This window comes from Colias eurytheme, chromosome 17 (assembly GCF_061535395.1).
Source record: "Colias eurytheme isolate Ceu_HAF_F1 chromosome 17, ilColEury1 Martin Lab GWU primary, whole genome shotgun sequence".
Classification (NCBI taxonomy): domain Eukaryota; kingdom Metazoa; phylum Arthropoda; class Insecta; order Lepidoptera; family Pieridae; genus Colias; species Colias eurytheme.
This window is the reverse complement of record NC_142996.1, coordinates 5,129,508-5,145,307: the sequence shown is the minus strand read 5'-3', so window position 1 is coordinate 5,145,307 and position 15,800 is coordinate 5,129,508. Positions and strand designations below refer to the sequence as shown.

The 15,800-nt window shown below is 32.7% G+C and overlaps 1 protein-coding gene across 1 annotated transcript; it reads right to left on the bottom strand.

Moving 5' to 3' along the window:
* Positions 1–11,667: 11,667 nt before the first annotated feature.
* Positions 11,668–15,327, bottom strand: LOC149901207 (uncharacterized). The gene is made up of 2 exons (XM_090112003.1): positions 14,912–15,327; positions 11,668–14,575 (listed from the first exon to the last, which is right to left on the bottom strand). The coding sequence occupies exons 1-2, from the start codon at positions 15,325–15,327 to the stop codon at positions 11,668–11,670; spliced, it is 3,324 nt and encodes a 1,107-aa protein (XP_089968129.1).
* Positions 15,328–15,800: the final 473 nt, after the last annotated feature.

Here is a 15,800-nt window from a genome sequence, read left to right as displayed (position 1 = left end):
AATGAGAGTCAGCCACATCACTCAACGTTATAACTCAACTAATTGGAATCACGTTCCACTTTCAGCTTGAACAAATTGTCAGCCTAACGAACGTTTAAATTTGTCAATTTTGCATTTGAGCAAATATAATTTTTGTATAATTAATTTGTTTTCTAGATTTTTCAATATCAAAAGTGTCTTAGGGTCATTTTTATTTAATTTAAAAGGAGGGCGGTAAAAATGTAGCTGTCGGGAGAACGTTTTACGACACTTAGGAGCTAATGAGCTGTAAACTTTTTAAATGGGTCTCGTACATTATAAAAGTAGAGTTTCGTCTCGAAAAATATAAATATAAGTGTCATTATGTAGTTTTTTTATCATTTTAGATTACCGTTTAAAAAATATAAATAAAAATTAAAAACCTGACAAGCTGATGGGTGCTGATGGCCTCCTGTTTGCAGGTGATTGCAACGATCTGTTCCCAGCCAATATCCCGCTAGATGGCGCTGAATTCTACATTTCTAGTTTATTTGAGTTTTTGCGTAATTGGAATAGTCATCAAACCTAGGAATAGTCATGGCGGTTACTGAATATTATATTTTATTGAAATATGTTATATCATTGCCTTAAAATCCACCCAATTCGGTAAAATTATGCGTTTTAACATCTGTCATTGCATACAGGGTCGTTTACACACACAGACGTATACAAAAATGATAAAGATTTAACTCTAGATGGCGTGAATGTAAAGCGCGTCACACACGGTGAAGATACTACCTATAATATTTTATCTAATCTAGTAATATTTTATATTACAGTATCTTAAGGTATCCGGTATCAGCGTTCTGACCATCATTTTTCTGTTTTCGCTGTAGAACCGCCATCCTGTTACAAATGACCCACAAAGGAGAATGACCACGGGTGGTATCGGTAAAATTTTAGTTGTGCCACGTATTCGTTATATTGTTAATTCCTATTTGTATTTATAATGATCATATGTATCAATATTAAGTCTTAATTAAACCGGATAAATTGAAATAATAGTAAAAGTAAAAGTTTTTCTTTTGAAACATGTATGACTACGTATGGAATCGGTAAAATACTAGTTGTGTCACGTGTTCGTGATATTGTTAATTCCTATTTGTATTTATAATGATCATATTTATCACTATTAACCCTTAGCTGGTATCGCCTTTTTTGGCAACACTACCGGTATCGTGGGTCAAATTTTACCCATACCAAACAATCTGTTGTAGAACGTTGATTTTTTATAATTTGTATAAAATATGGTTAGTTATGAAATAAACAAATATTTTTTTACAAAATTAACTTTGTTTAATTTTAGAATATAAAAAAAATATTATGTTTTACACGCATTTGTAAATAACCTTATTTTTCGGCACTTTTTGGTTAGTGTGAACTTAAAACATAAAAAAAAAAATAGAAATGTAAGAAAAAATTTAAGTAAAAGATATTTATGGCACTTCTTATATCTTTATAATAACAAAAAAATAAATTACTTCTGAGATCAGCATAAAATAAAAAAAATGACAACCAAAACCAAAATGACTTCTGACTGACCATCTTCTTCGCTCTCATCTCTCGTATTTTCTCTTATTCTCGTATTCTCCTCTTCGTTTTCACTGTCGTCAGAACTTATTCCAAAATACAAGTCACAATACAGTCTTCTGAGCAACTAACAGGTTAGGGACTGTCTCGATCGTCGTCGATGATTTCGTCGTCACAAAGTTGGGTTATATTTGGTGTCCTTTCATTTTCCGATTCCAAATCATCACTTAAGTCGTCTATATCAACTCCTCGATTTGTCTGTCGTTCAGAAAGCCGCCATTATAGTACAAATAAACACTAAAACAAAAAAAGTACGTAATTACACTCAGTGAAAAAAGTTACTTATTTGGTGTCGTGGGTCAAACGTGACCCAGACAGCTACTTACCTCCACTCCTAAGATAGTCCCAGCGCTGCACTTCCACCCCCCGCCGCAGCTAGTGACGTACTGAGAATACGTAGAAGCGCACAGTCGTTGCATAAATATTAAAAGAATTATAACCGAAAATGTTCGCTTCTGGGTCAAATTTGACCCACGATACCTGCTAAGGGTTAAGTTGTAATTATACCGAATAAATAGAAATAAAAGTAAAAGTTTTGTTTTGACACATACCTATATCTATCTCTCTTGCAAACGTCATATGTCATAGTTTCTATTTGAAATGTCAAATGAATGTGTTCGACGCATTGTTCGATGTTATTTTGAAATAATGTTTAAATTACGATTTACTTTTCACATTTGTCTTGTAAATTAAAATATTACCTATGTAATAAATGTAAAACTTAACGTTCATCGTTAGTTTAAACTCGATTAAGTAGTTTTTTGAAGTGTTGAATAAAACTATTGTTTTATTTTTATTGTCGCGAACTGCGGCTTATTTACATAAAAACTTTAATCATATCTAAAAGTACTAACATCAAGCTTTAAATTGAGCTATATTTCATCTTGACACAATAAGTTTGATTGCGATACCAAGTGCCATAGTCACTTGGGCAATCTCCTGTGGTTTTCATTTTTCTGTATGGGTAGACAAAACTTCAAAACGCCACCTGCTACGGTTTATATTATTATGAACGATTAGCTTTCCGCCCGCATTTTCAAAAAAAAACCCGTATAGTTCCCGTTCCCGTGGGGTTTCCGGGATAAAACCTATTCAATGTGTCCAAGTTACGTTCTATATGTGTGCTAAATTTCATTGTAATCGGTTCAGTAGTATTTGCGTGAAACACACACATACACATCCTCACAAACTTTCGCATTAGTAGGAAGTAGGATTGTTATAAAAATAAAAGTTATATTTGTTGGCGTAAACTATTTTATTGTAATTTTGGGAAATAAATAATGTCAAAATTGATTACCTACAATAAAACGCAGTTTTATTTTATTACCTACATTACACTATTGTTTTTTTTTATCAAAACATGTATTTGAAGTAGCAAATATGATATTATGCTGATCCAAGCATTTTCACTCAAAACTAATATCACTAATGATTTGTAAAAGTAAATTATTTCAAAATACATTTCATAACAAGTAAGAATAATTATTCATACAACAACAAATCAAAAACACTATTTACTATGGAAAAAAAACCAGGAAGGTGAAAAACATATTTACGATTTCGATGCACTCGACTTTTAGTAAAATAATAGGTAAAAAGATTATTATGGTTTTGATCACAGACATATCTGTGGTTTTGATTTTAGCTACTAGTATCAGAAAGCTGCGTGTTCAATGCACGTCGGGGTCCCACAACTGTGGAGGAAGGAAGGTAGAATACCTCCATCGAATAAGTGAAGTTTCTCGACATACTCGATTTGCCGGCCGGCCTCAATGAAGATTGTCCGAAAGTTGTATATGTGCTCTGTAACGAAAAAATTTCGCTAGCGCGATTCAGAGTGAGGTGTCGTACAATATACCTAAGGGCCGGCGCCCACTGCCGGCACGGCACGGCATGGCACGGCAGAGCATCCCGCGGCGTGCAATGGCATCCCGCGGCATGCCGTGGCATCCTGCTAAAAGCCCCACTAATGCTGCATAAGTTTCAACCTTATTTCAACTAGCTAGCAATCATAATTCCTCGACCCCAAAGCAAGACACGTCATGCCGCCGCATCCTGCGGCGTGCCGCGTCATGCTGCAGCATCCTGCGATACGTCGCGGCATCGTGGCTTCGAAATAAAGTAACTTGAATTCTAAACTGATTGAAATAAGATTCAAAATAACTTCATTAGTAATAAAATCCTCTGCCCTGCCATGCCACGCCGTGCCGGCAGTGAGCGCCGGCCCTAATGAAGTTTTTCATCTTTTTATTTTACTGCAAATACAAAATAAAAATTAAACAATGGTAATGTAAATTCTAAACAAACTACTACCAAAATACAATTAGAACAAAAATCATTTGACTTGTTTATTTCACCCAGAGGCCAGAGGCGGCTCGTGACAAAATTGTATAGGTGTTCACTTGAAATAAAACAACGAAAATACAATAGCGTTCGGGATGATTTATTACAAAAACCGGCCAAGTGCGAGTCGGGCTCGCGCACAAAGGGTTCCGTAGCAGCAAATATAATAAATTACAGTTAAATCAACCTATCTCAAAAACTATAAGAGATACTTTGATCAAACCAAAAATCGTTGAAAGAGTTAATTAGCATGCATCACCTCTATTTTTTTTAGAATTTTATACCCCGTAGTTATAAAAATAGAGGGGGGGGGACATACTTTTTACGACTTTGAGAGCTGATATCTCAAAAACCGTTCACTTTAAGAAAAATGTTTTTTAGAAAACTTTATATCATTTTAAAAGACCTTTCCATTGATACCCCACACGGGTATGTACATCGAAAAAAAAAATTTCATCCCTCAGTTACATGTATGGGGGGCCCCACCCCCAATTCTTTTTTTTACTATTTAGTGTCATATTTTTGTAGCGGTTCATACAACACATATTCCCATCAAATTTCATCACTGTAGTACTTATAGTTTCCGAGTAAATCGGCTGTGACAGACGGACAGACGGACAGACGGACAGACGGACATGACGAAACTATAAGGGTTCCGTTTTTGCCATTTTGGCTACGGAACCCTAAAAAAATGAGCACCACATTTTATAAATGTCTATAACACTAAAAATTACAAAGTACAGGCTATTTCAAAACGAATTCAATGACTAGGTATCAATAATTAGTAAATCACCGAATTTGCATTCGCGAGCGTAGGTATCCATAGTGTTTGTCACTGACGGTCACTGACCTCTATAACTTATAGTTATAGAGGTCAGTGGTGTTTGTTGTGTAAACATGTATGTATTTGAGTAGTTAGTAGCATATTATATTCTGAATTTCTGATCCATGCCTATTCACTCAAAACTAATAACACTAATGATTTGTAACAGTAAATTATTTCAATAGGTAGGTATTTGAACATTTCCCAACAAGACGTAAGAATAATTATTCGTAGGTATACAAGATACAATAACAAATCTAATACACTATTTATTATTTTATTATTTACTAGCGGTCCGCCCCGGCTTCGCCCGTGGTACATGTTTACGTTTTCTCTCCATAAGAAGTAATAGCTAGAGAGCTAGCGCAAAGCTACCTGTATGTATTTGACCAGATCTGGATTTTTGTGTGTTGATTCCCCTATACCTACTATACATGAGATGAGGAGTCACTAAGCCCAGAGTGGTGGACGGGGCGCGCGCTTAGGTAAGACAGGTGGAAATTTTTGGCGAACTTTGAAACCATTTGACCACGTCTGCCATTTTGATATTTGAAAATAGATTATTATTACTATCGGAAAATAACAATGGCAGACCATTATCACGCGGATAACATTCTGGCAGACACTTATGAAAGTGCTGAAAAAAATACAATTTTGAAAGTATTTGACCAGATCTGCCATTCATATATTTTATTTATTAGGGTCTTAAAAACTTATTTTCGAAACGGCAGACATTTTCATTGCGTACAGACTTCAGCAGACAACAAAACTTTACAGACTTCAGCAGTCAACAAGACTTAGCTTCTACATGGTCAGATGTATATATGTATTACGTTCCCTGACCTTACATCAATGATTTACTTTATTAATGTTTTTATGGTCATTTACATTTAATTTTGAAAACTATGGAATAAAATTTATAAATTTGATGATACAAAACTAAATATACATTTGTAAAGAATCTCAAATATAAAGTTGTGTTGCAAATAACAAATCATCATTTAAATATTTAGTTTATTTCTTTATTTAAGAAACAATTAACAATTACAAAACAACATAAAAAAACACGCATGCATTTATTGAAATGTTCATTCATCATCACTATCGTATGGCGTTGTGTGACTCGTCTTCATAATCCATTGAATCGGATTCTGTAAAAGTAAAACGTAAATTATATAATAAAAGAAATGAGTCATTATAAACTTACCTAGTAAGGCAATGCCTTTGATGTCGCACGATGCCGCCGCGCCGCCAGTGTAGGTACTTCTGCTGCTACATGAAAATATGCTAGGGTTGCAACAAATGGGAAATAAAACAATTGTGATTATTACTATTATGATGTAATCATTTATTCATATTATGTACATTCAAAACAATTGCTATTATTAAATCTGATGTAATTATTTTTTCATAAATATATAATTATTATTAATTACATAATATATTGCACTGTGAAATATTTACGTATCACTTTATTTTTGATGTTCTTAATTGTCTTTTATAAAATTTAAGTGACGCATTCGCATTGGGATCAACAATCCGATAAGAAAAGAATGGAGACAACATATACATAGCTTTGATTTCAATTCTACAGATACAAAATATACAATCTATCTAAAATGATACAATGGATGTTTCCTGCGTTTTCTCGTCAAAATACCGAAACAACGTAATTATTGTATAGTAGTTGGGCGTGAAAGTAAAAAAACAAATGAAAAGTGTTTTCCATATGATTATTTATTAAATTTACGCGATTAAGAATAATTTCAACGATACAATTTAGTAACCGAGAATTCAGAGGATTAAAGAAAATACCTGCCTGATCATTTTATCAAACTCTAAAAGAATTATGGTTATTTCGCATCACTCGGTTTATTAGTTTGGTAATAATTATTAAAGGTAGTTACAACCCTAGCCATTGAGTCGAACGGTAGGCAACACAATATCGACTTTGTGCGGGTACATATGGTACATTTCTTCTTGCTGTGAAGCGTAATTATTATTATTAAGATTTTTTAGGCTATTTTGAATCAGCTGTTCTAATTTAATCCTAGAAATTTTTTTAAAAGTATATTATGAGTTTATAAATACCTCAACCAATAGTTATTGTGTCCTATCCTCATTTCTTTATATCTTGGTAGTTAACTAAAGTGTTAAATTTACATAACCTCAACAACAACATTTACACTGCCACTGCACTAAAACTAAACTAACTAGCTCTCTAGCTATAAGAACCATCCTCGTACTTCAAGGGATATAATAAAAAAAGAATTATCGAAATCGGTTCAGCCGTTCTCGAGTTATGCGCTTACCAACACATTTTGCGATTCATTTTTATATTAGACTAGCGGTCCGCCCCGGCTTCGCCCGTGGTACATGTTTACGTTTTCTCTACATAAGAACCATCCTCGTACTTCAAGGAATATAATAAAAAAAGAATTATCGAAATCGGTTCAGCCGTTCTCGAGTTATGCGCTTACCAACACATTTTGCGATTCATTTATATATATATACTAGCGGTCCGCCCCGGCTTCGCCCGTGGTACATAATATTTACGTTTTCTCTACATAAAAACCATCCTCGTACTTCAAGGAATATAATAAAAAAAGAATGATCGAAATCGGTTCAGCCGTTCTCGAGTTATGCGCTTACCAACACATTTTGCGATTCATTTTTATATATAAGAATAAGATTATGTGAAAATAACCAGGAAGGTGAAAAACATATTTACGAAAACATAGTAACATAATATGGCTGTCGCTACAATAATTATATTTCAATTTTATCTTTTTATACCTAGTAGAACTGGCCGACGAATAAAAAAAATCGTATTAGAATAAATACAATAAATTACGGAACAAAAAAAGGATTGTAACTGAATTAGGTATGTTTGTTTCTGGGCGCACCGTTTTCGACGACGCGACGCGCGACGTAAGCGTATAGGTATAGGTACCTACTTTGCTAAAACAAACTAATAAAATTGTGTGTCTGTCTGAAAATTCGGAAAAGCATATTTTGCAAGTTTGTAATTACTTTGATAGTTTACCGATTTATAATAATTGTAATTGTAATTGTATAATATATAATTTGCAATGTGGTGAAATTTCATAAAAATCACGGGCCAATTTTTTGTTTTGAATCCCACCGAAAATATAATTGCGTTATTAGAATAATTAATTACTATACCTACCCACGATCAATTATTACAATATAGTCTCAAATGCATACTAGAGAAATATTGCAATTTGATTCAATTAAAATGCATAGCATACAAAAATAAATTCACAACACAAGAAATTCCGCGCGCAAATCATAGCGCGTGTCAATGAAATCAAGAATGTTTTATATCAAGCCGACGCGGACGACGACGCGACGCCGAACAAAAGTACCTACGACGGACGACCACGCTTCGAGTTGCCAAACAACATGAGTAATAAATTGTTTACAAAAAAAACAAGTTTTCCATTTTTCTGTATGAGTAGACAGAACTTCAAAACGCCACCTGCTACGGTTTATATTATGAACGATTGTTATAAAAATAAAAGTTATATTTGTTGGTGTAAACTATTTTATTGATCAATAATTTTGGAATTTAAAATTGTCAACATTGATTACAATAAAACGCAGTTTTATTTTATTACACTATTGTTTTTTTTATCAAAACATGTATTTGAAGTACCATATAATATTATGCTGATCCAAGCATTTTCACTCAAAACTTATATCACTAATGATTTGTAAAAGTAAATTATTTCAATATACATTTCATAACCAACATGTAAGAATAATTATTATTATTCCTACCTACAACAACAAACCTAAAACACTATTTACTATGGGAAAATAACCAGGAAGGTGAAAAACATATTATTATTTACGATTTCGACGCACTCGACTTTTAGTAAAATATAGTAGGTAAACATAATATTATGGTTTTGATTTTTGCTACTAATATAAGAAAACTGCGTGTTCAAACTACCTACTTGTTTGTCTGTCTGAAAATTCGGAAGTACTTTGGTAGTTTACCGATTTATAATAATATTGTATACCTATATCGTTGTTTAAAAAATATTCAAACACAATAAAATATGATATACTGATTTATCACTGGTTTCAGTGATGAACTGATGAGTCAATTATAGCCACTATACTTTCGTCATACGTGTGTATGATTGATGTGATTTGCAACGTGGTGATATTTCAGAAAAATCACGGGTCAAATTGTCCCACCGAAAATATAACTGCGTTATAAGAATAACTATACCTACGATAAATTATACATAATACAATATAGTCTCAAATGCATACTAGTGAAATATTTTATTTGAATCAATAAAATAAAAAAATAAATAAAAAATAATAATAATACAAAAATAAATTCACAACACAAGAAAATCCGCGCGCAAATCATAGCGCGTGACAATGAAATCAAGAACTTTCGAGCCGACGCGGACGACGAAGGAGCCTAACAAAAGTACCTACAATCATAGGCGGCTCGTGACAAAATTGTATGGCCGTGTTCACTTGAAATAAAACAACGAAAATAGGTACCTACAATAGCGTTAGCAGTACAAAAAAAATGAGCACCACATTATAAATGTCTATTTATACACTAAAAATTATAGAGTATTTCAAAACGAATTCAATTATTATTTAGCAATAATTAGAAAATCCCCGAATTTGCATTCGTGATCGTATTCATAGTGTTTGTCTACACTAATATTATAAAGAGGAAAACTTTGTTTGTTTGTTTGATTGTAATGAATAGGCTCATAAACTACTGGACATTTTACCAATGTTTGCAAGTTTGTGATTACTTTGATAGTTTACCGATTTATAATAATTGTATACTTATATCATTGTTTAAAAATATTCAAACACAATATGATATAGGTACTGATTTATCACTGGTTTCAGTGATGAACTGATGAGTCAATGTTAGCCACAATACTAATCACTTTCGTCATACATTTGTATGAACTATGATTGATGTGATTTGCAATGTGGTGAAATTTCATAAAAATCACGGGCCAATTTTTTGTTTTGAATCCCACCGAAAATACATATATTACTAATTGCGTTATTAGAATAATTAATTACTATACCCACGATCAATTATTACAATTTACAATATAGTCTCAAATGCATACTAGAGAAACATTGCAATTTGAATCAATTAAAATGCATAGCATACAAAAATAAATTCACAACACAAGAAATTCCGCGCGCAAATCATAGCGCGTGTCAATGAAATCAAGAATGTAATTTTATATCAAGCCGACGAGCGACGACGCCGAACTAAAGTACCTACAGTACCATTTACCTTCAGTGTACAATACAGTTTACAGACCTACGACGGACGAACAATAATGAGTAATAAATAAAAAAAAACATAGTTTCTAAGGTCATTAGTTTTATTTTATTTTATTGTTATTTTCTTTGAACGATTGGAAATGAAATTACTCAATTTTTACACAGAACTTTGATTTATTAGAATTATGCTCATTATGCATAAGATAACGAACGCGAATGCTCAATGCACGACATCTAGCGCGTCAATGTCTAAACATCGCCTTTCGTTTAGACATTGACGCGCTAGATCTGTAATAAGTATATAGTCTATGCGCTAGATGTCGTGCTTTATGTCGTGTTTCGCTTGGCAAAAGTCACGCACACTACTGTAGAAGTGTCAAATTTTTCCGGTATTTTACTGTTGTTTTTCTAAGTAAATATTGTAAATTATTGATTAAAAAGGTCGAACGCGCACACATTTCATTATAGAGAAGTGATAAAATGTTTAGTTTTAAAGAAATAGTGTCTGTGTTAAGTGTTTAGAGGTAATCAAAAATGTATGGAGGGACGGTCGGAACATCAACCTTAATTTACTTACTCAAATTTTCAAGGAAAAATATTAATTGAATTAGAATTGTAGCTTTAATTGTATCTAATCGATTTATTTTCAAGCCTATTTACGAATAAAGACTGGATCTTGTACCTAATAAAATCCTTTTCCTTATCCTGCAAAACTTTGCGACGGATTCAAAGATCTTGAATTTTCTTTTACTCAGTAAAAGGTTTTCAAAACGGAAATGAAGACACTTATCCTTTACTTTGTGGCAGTAACGTACCAAAAAATAGGAAAAATATTACATAATGTCCCGTTTTATTGTTACCCCTCGTTTTCACCAAAGTAGGTATAATACAATATGTATTTTACAAATTTGATGCAATGTTTTCGTTTCTCATAGACATGTGTAAAACATGTTGTATACAAAATTTGATACATGTAGGATAACTTATATGAAACTTGTTGGTTGAAAACTTCTAGTTGCCTACATGTTTATGACCTCTTGTTTTTGTTGTAGTAATACTTGTAGAATTCGAGACAAATTCAGTCGTACCTACTTTTATAATTTATATTAATAAAAAAAACTTTTGTGAGATGTATGTATGTTGAAAACTTTATCCAACAGACATGGATAAAGTTTAAAACTTGTTTGTTACTAGTATTATACAGAAATTGCATTAAAATAAACAATACTTACCTAGTTATATCGGGGCCACCCGCAGTACATGCGAGCGATGTCATATTTGTTAACGCAGCAAACTATGGCCACCCTGCATCGCCTTAATGCATACGTATTGTATTTCTTCAAACGCTGCATTTTTGTTTAGAGATAAGTTTATTAGTTTAAGTATTATTTTAATTCATTCTGAATGTAGAAAGCACTAATAAAATAAAATAAATAAAAAGCCTTTATTGTTGATCTTAATTTAAATTACAAAACTTTTCTAAGTATGCCTCAGAACTAATTACTACTAAAAATTTACTAACTAATTATACTTTATAAACTATATTTATATTTAAGTGATTTTAGTTCGGCAAACGGTAGTTATTCCTCAACTTGTCTTCCGACAAAGGCCTCCTCTAAAGATCGCCATTCTGTTCTGTCCCTAGCCTTTCGAGTCCACGTTGGACCTGCTATTTTCCGAATACCATCTTCCCACCTTGTAATTTGTCTTCCTCTGTTCCTTTTGCAGTCTATCGGGTACCATTCTGTTATTTGTCTAGTCCATTTTTCCTTCTTCTCTCTTATCATATGGCCTGTCCATTTCCACTTTAGTTGTTTGTATGTTATATATGCATTCTTGAATTTAGTTTTACTTTTAATATCTTTTAGTTTTTCTCGATCTTTTCTCTTAACCCCTATTGTACTTCGCTCAATTCCATTTTGACAAACTTTTATTTTGTTAGCCAGTTGTTCTGTCAATGCCCAAGTTTGGCACCCGTATAGCAAACATGGTAAAATACACATATTAAATACCTTTCTTTTTTCTTTCATTGGCATGTCTTTGTTCTTCATAACTTCGCTTAGCGACCAGTATCTTTTCCAGGTGTTAGCTATTCTTCTTTCTATTTCCTTTTTCATGCAGTCTTCGGTAGATATAAGTTGTCCTAAGTAAACATACTCATGTACATATTCTATTCCCACTCCGTCTAATGTTATGGTATCATTTTGTGTAGAATTTGACATAATTTTTGTTTTCATTAAATTCATCGTAAGGCCTGCCTTTGCACTTTCGTCAGCTAATTGTTGCAGCATTGATTGTAATGTCTTTGGGCTTTCCGAGAAAATAATTATGTCATCTGCAAAACGTAAGTGGCTCAGGTATTCGCCGTTAATATTTAATCCTAGATTCTTCCAATCCAATTTCCTAAATATTGTTTCTAAGACTGCTGAGAATAATTTAGGAGAGATAGGGTCTCCTTGGCGTACGCCTCTTCTGATGGGAAATTCTTGGCCAATAGTTTCAAGCTTAACTTGCGCTGTGCTCTTGGTGTATACGTTTTGAAGAATTCGTAAGTATTTTGGTTGTACGCCCTGCGTTTTTAGTGCCATCCATATAAACTCGTGTTCTAACGTGTCAAATGCTTTATTAAAATCAACAAACCCTAGATAGTAAGTCTTGTTATATTCTTTATATTTTTGCAATATTTGTCTAAGGGTGTGAATGTGGTCTATAGTGGAAAAATTTCGACGAAAACCAGCCTGCTCTTTCGGCTGATTTTCTTCAAGGGTGTTTGTAATTCTTGATAATATGATTTTTGAAAATACCTTATAAATATTCGACATTAAGCTAATGGGCCTGTAATTTGATATATCTCCTTTATCACCCTTTTTGTGTAGTAGTATAATGGTTGATTTTGTCCAATCGTCGGGAATTTTTTCTGTTATGATAATTTCGTTAAAAATATCTGTAAGCTTCGGAGCCATCACTGGTAATGTTATTTTCAGTAGTTCATTTGTAACGAGATCTGATCCGGGAGCTTTATCGTTTTTCTGTGTATTTATGGCTTTTATGGTTTCCTCTGTAAGTATTTCAGGCACTTCCTCTTCATCAGTTAATGCGTCATTTTCTTTTACATTTTGTCTTTTTTTTTGGCTTTGGTATAGGTTCTGGTAAAAGTCTGTAGCAGCTTTTAGTATCTCCGATCTCTTTTCTGTAGTTTTACCGTCTTTCTTTTTCATACTTGTTATCCATTCCTTTTTGCAATTTAGTTCTTTTATTGCCTTTTTTATTCCTCCTGTTTTTTCTATAAAATTCTTCATTGTATTGGTTCGTTTTGTCTTTCTTTCTTTGCGCAATTTTTCATTAATCAATTTACTTAGTTCAGATATTCTTTTCCGGTTTTCTTTTGTTTTTCTATCGTGTAGTAGTTCCTTGCGTTTTTGTAGTAGTGCCTTACTTTCAGATGAGATTTCTTTCTTGGTGTTTGTATTTGTTTTCTTAGTTACAGTTTTTAGTTTGTGTAGTAGCTTGTTATATTTTTCTTCTATAGGTAAATGTTCTTTTGTCTGTAATGATGTTTTAAGATTTTTTAGCAATAATTCTGTGTCGCCAGTATACTGAACAACTGCATATTTATTATGAAATTGTCTTGTTTTCTTTGGATAAGTGCCTGCCATTATAGCCCGTACCATTCTATGATCGGTGTTAAAATTTAAATTTTGTATGATCGACAGGTCTTTGAAAGCTTTTCTATTATTGGACATAATAAAGTCTATTTCGTTTTTATGAAGGCCGTTAGGTGAGATCCATGTCCACTTCTTTGTCAATTTCTTTTTATAAAAGCTGTTTAGAACACTTAATTTGTTTTCTAGTGAAAAGTTTACCAACCTTTTACCGTTCTTGCTTCTAGTGCCAAAACCAAAGTCTCCTATGGAATATTCTTCGCCCCTATTTTGTGTTCCGATTTGGCCATTAAAGTCACCCATCAATATCACATTTTTATGTGATGTTTCGATGGTGTTCTGGAGTTCTTCATAGAATTTATCAGTTTTTATTAAATCTTCCTTCTTGTCTGATTCGGTTGGAGAATATGCTTGGATAATGGACCACTTTTCATCGTTTAGTTTTATGTTAAGAATTGAGATACGCTCTGATATTCCTCTTAGTTCTATTATGTTGTTTGCTAAATTCTTTTTGATCATGAATCCGACTCCATACAGTCCTGGTGTCTCTCCTTTATACTGTAGTATATACTTTCCACGATCTTCAATTTGTTCTCCAAACCTTCTCATTTCGCTTATTCCTATTATATCCCATTTTATATCTTCCAATGCTATTTCTAATTCTTGGAGTTTTTCAGGTGTTCTTAGAGATCGACAGTTCAAAGTTGCTATATAAATATCATTTGTTTTCTTGACTTGACTACATGTGTTAGTGTTTATGTGTATGTTGGCATTATTTTTAACCTTTAGAGGGTCGTGGTCATTTTCCCCCACGAGGACCGGTCGGCTTGGGGGAGTGTTATGATTTGTTTTTACATTGTTATTTTTATTAAATGAATGTTGTATTTTCCGTTTACCGACATTTAGTTGCTATTGTTTGTTATCTGTGGTGATGGATGGGAGAGAGTTGCGTCTCGTCCTCAATAAATCATAAGCATTTAATATTTTGTTGTTCGGAGGCATTAAGGTTTGTTGTTTTCTTGGTTGGTTTGTTTCAGGGGACGTTGATGTTTTTCTTTTTTGCCGATTATCATTTTTATTACTATTTATAACACTTTTCCCTTTTATTATTATTTTGTCATATTTAAGGTATGCAATGTTTCCTTTACTCCTCTCTTCTAACAGTTGTGGCAGCAGCATTTTCCTTTTTTCAAGAACTTCTTTAGTATAGTCTTCTGTGATGTAAACATCTTTAAAATTTTTCTTTAATTTCATAACAACATTTTTTTTCCATTCATTTGCGAAGGAAACTAGGGTAGGTCTCGGTTTATCAATTGGTTTTTTCTTTCCAATTCTAAAGACATTATTTACCTCTCGTTCATCGAAATCAATGCCTAGGTCTGTTTTAATAACATTCTTCACTTTTTCAAGTAATTCTATGTTCGAATTCTCGTCTTCTTTTAAGCCAAAAAATACTAAGTTTTTCTGCTTTTTTGATCTTTTCAAGCTTTCTATATCTTTCTCGAGGTTTTCTAATTTTATTTTTAAGATCTTATTTTCTTCGATGATAGGCTTTAGTTTTACATCCAATATTTCCATTACCCTGTTAGTTACAGATGTTTGTATTTCGATGGTTTGTTTTTGCGTTTCAATTTTTAATGATTCAAATAAAAGTTGAAACTGATCATCCATATTTTAAATTAATATTTGACTATAATGGAACGTAATGAATAGCAGTTTTATTTCCTTTATGTTGGTATCACTCAGTTATATGAATGACACTGTCATCTGTCAATTGACGTTTTGACAATGACTAATAATTTCTAGTTTGGAGGGTAGATAATTTCTAGCAAAATAGTAATATTACTTGCCAATATATAATTAAATAGTCCAGAATTACGTGAAATCAACACTTCCTTACTTTTAACATCACTTATATTTATATTTCGTGTTGTTTTTATATCGCCAAAACAGTGAAAATAACTTTAACTAAGATATTCTCGGGAGCTGCTTTATTATGATGTTCACAGTTTGACAGCCGGTAACGGACGTCTAACGACGAAGCACTAATT

What these genes read in the sequence shown, in the direction of transcription:
- LOC149901207 (XM_090112003.1), bottom strand. Translation starts at nt 15,327, where the DNA reads ATGGAAATATTGGATGTAAAACTAAAGCCTATCATCGAAGAAAATAAG. An exon ending in AAAATGCTGCTGCCACAACT is followed by an intron (nt 14,576 to 14,911) that starts GTTAGAAGAGAG and finishes CACTCCCCCAAG; the next exon opens with CCGACCGGTCCTCGTGGGGG.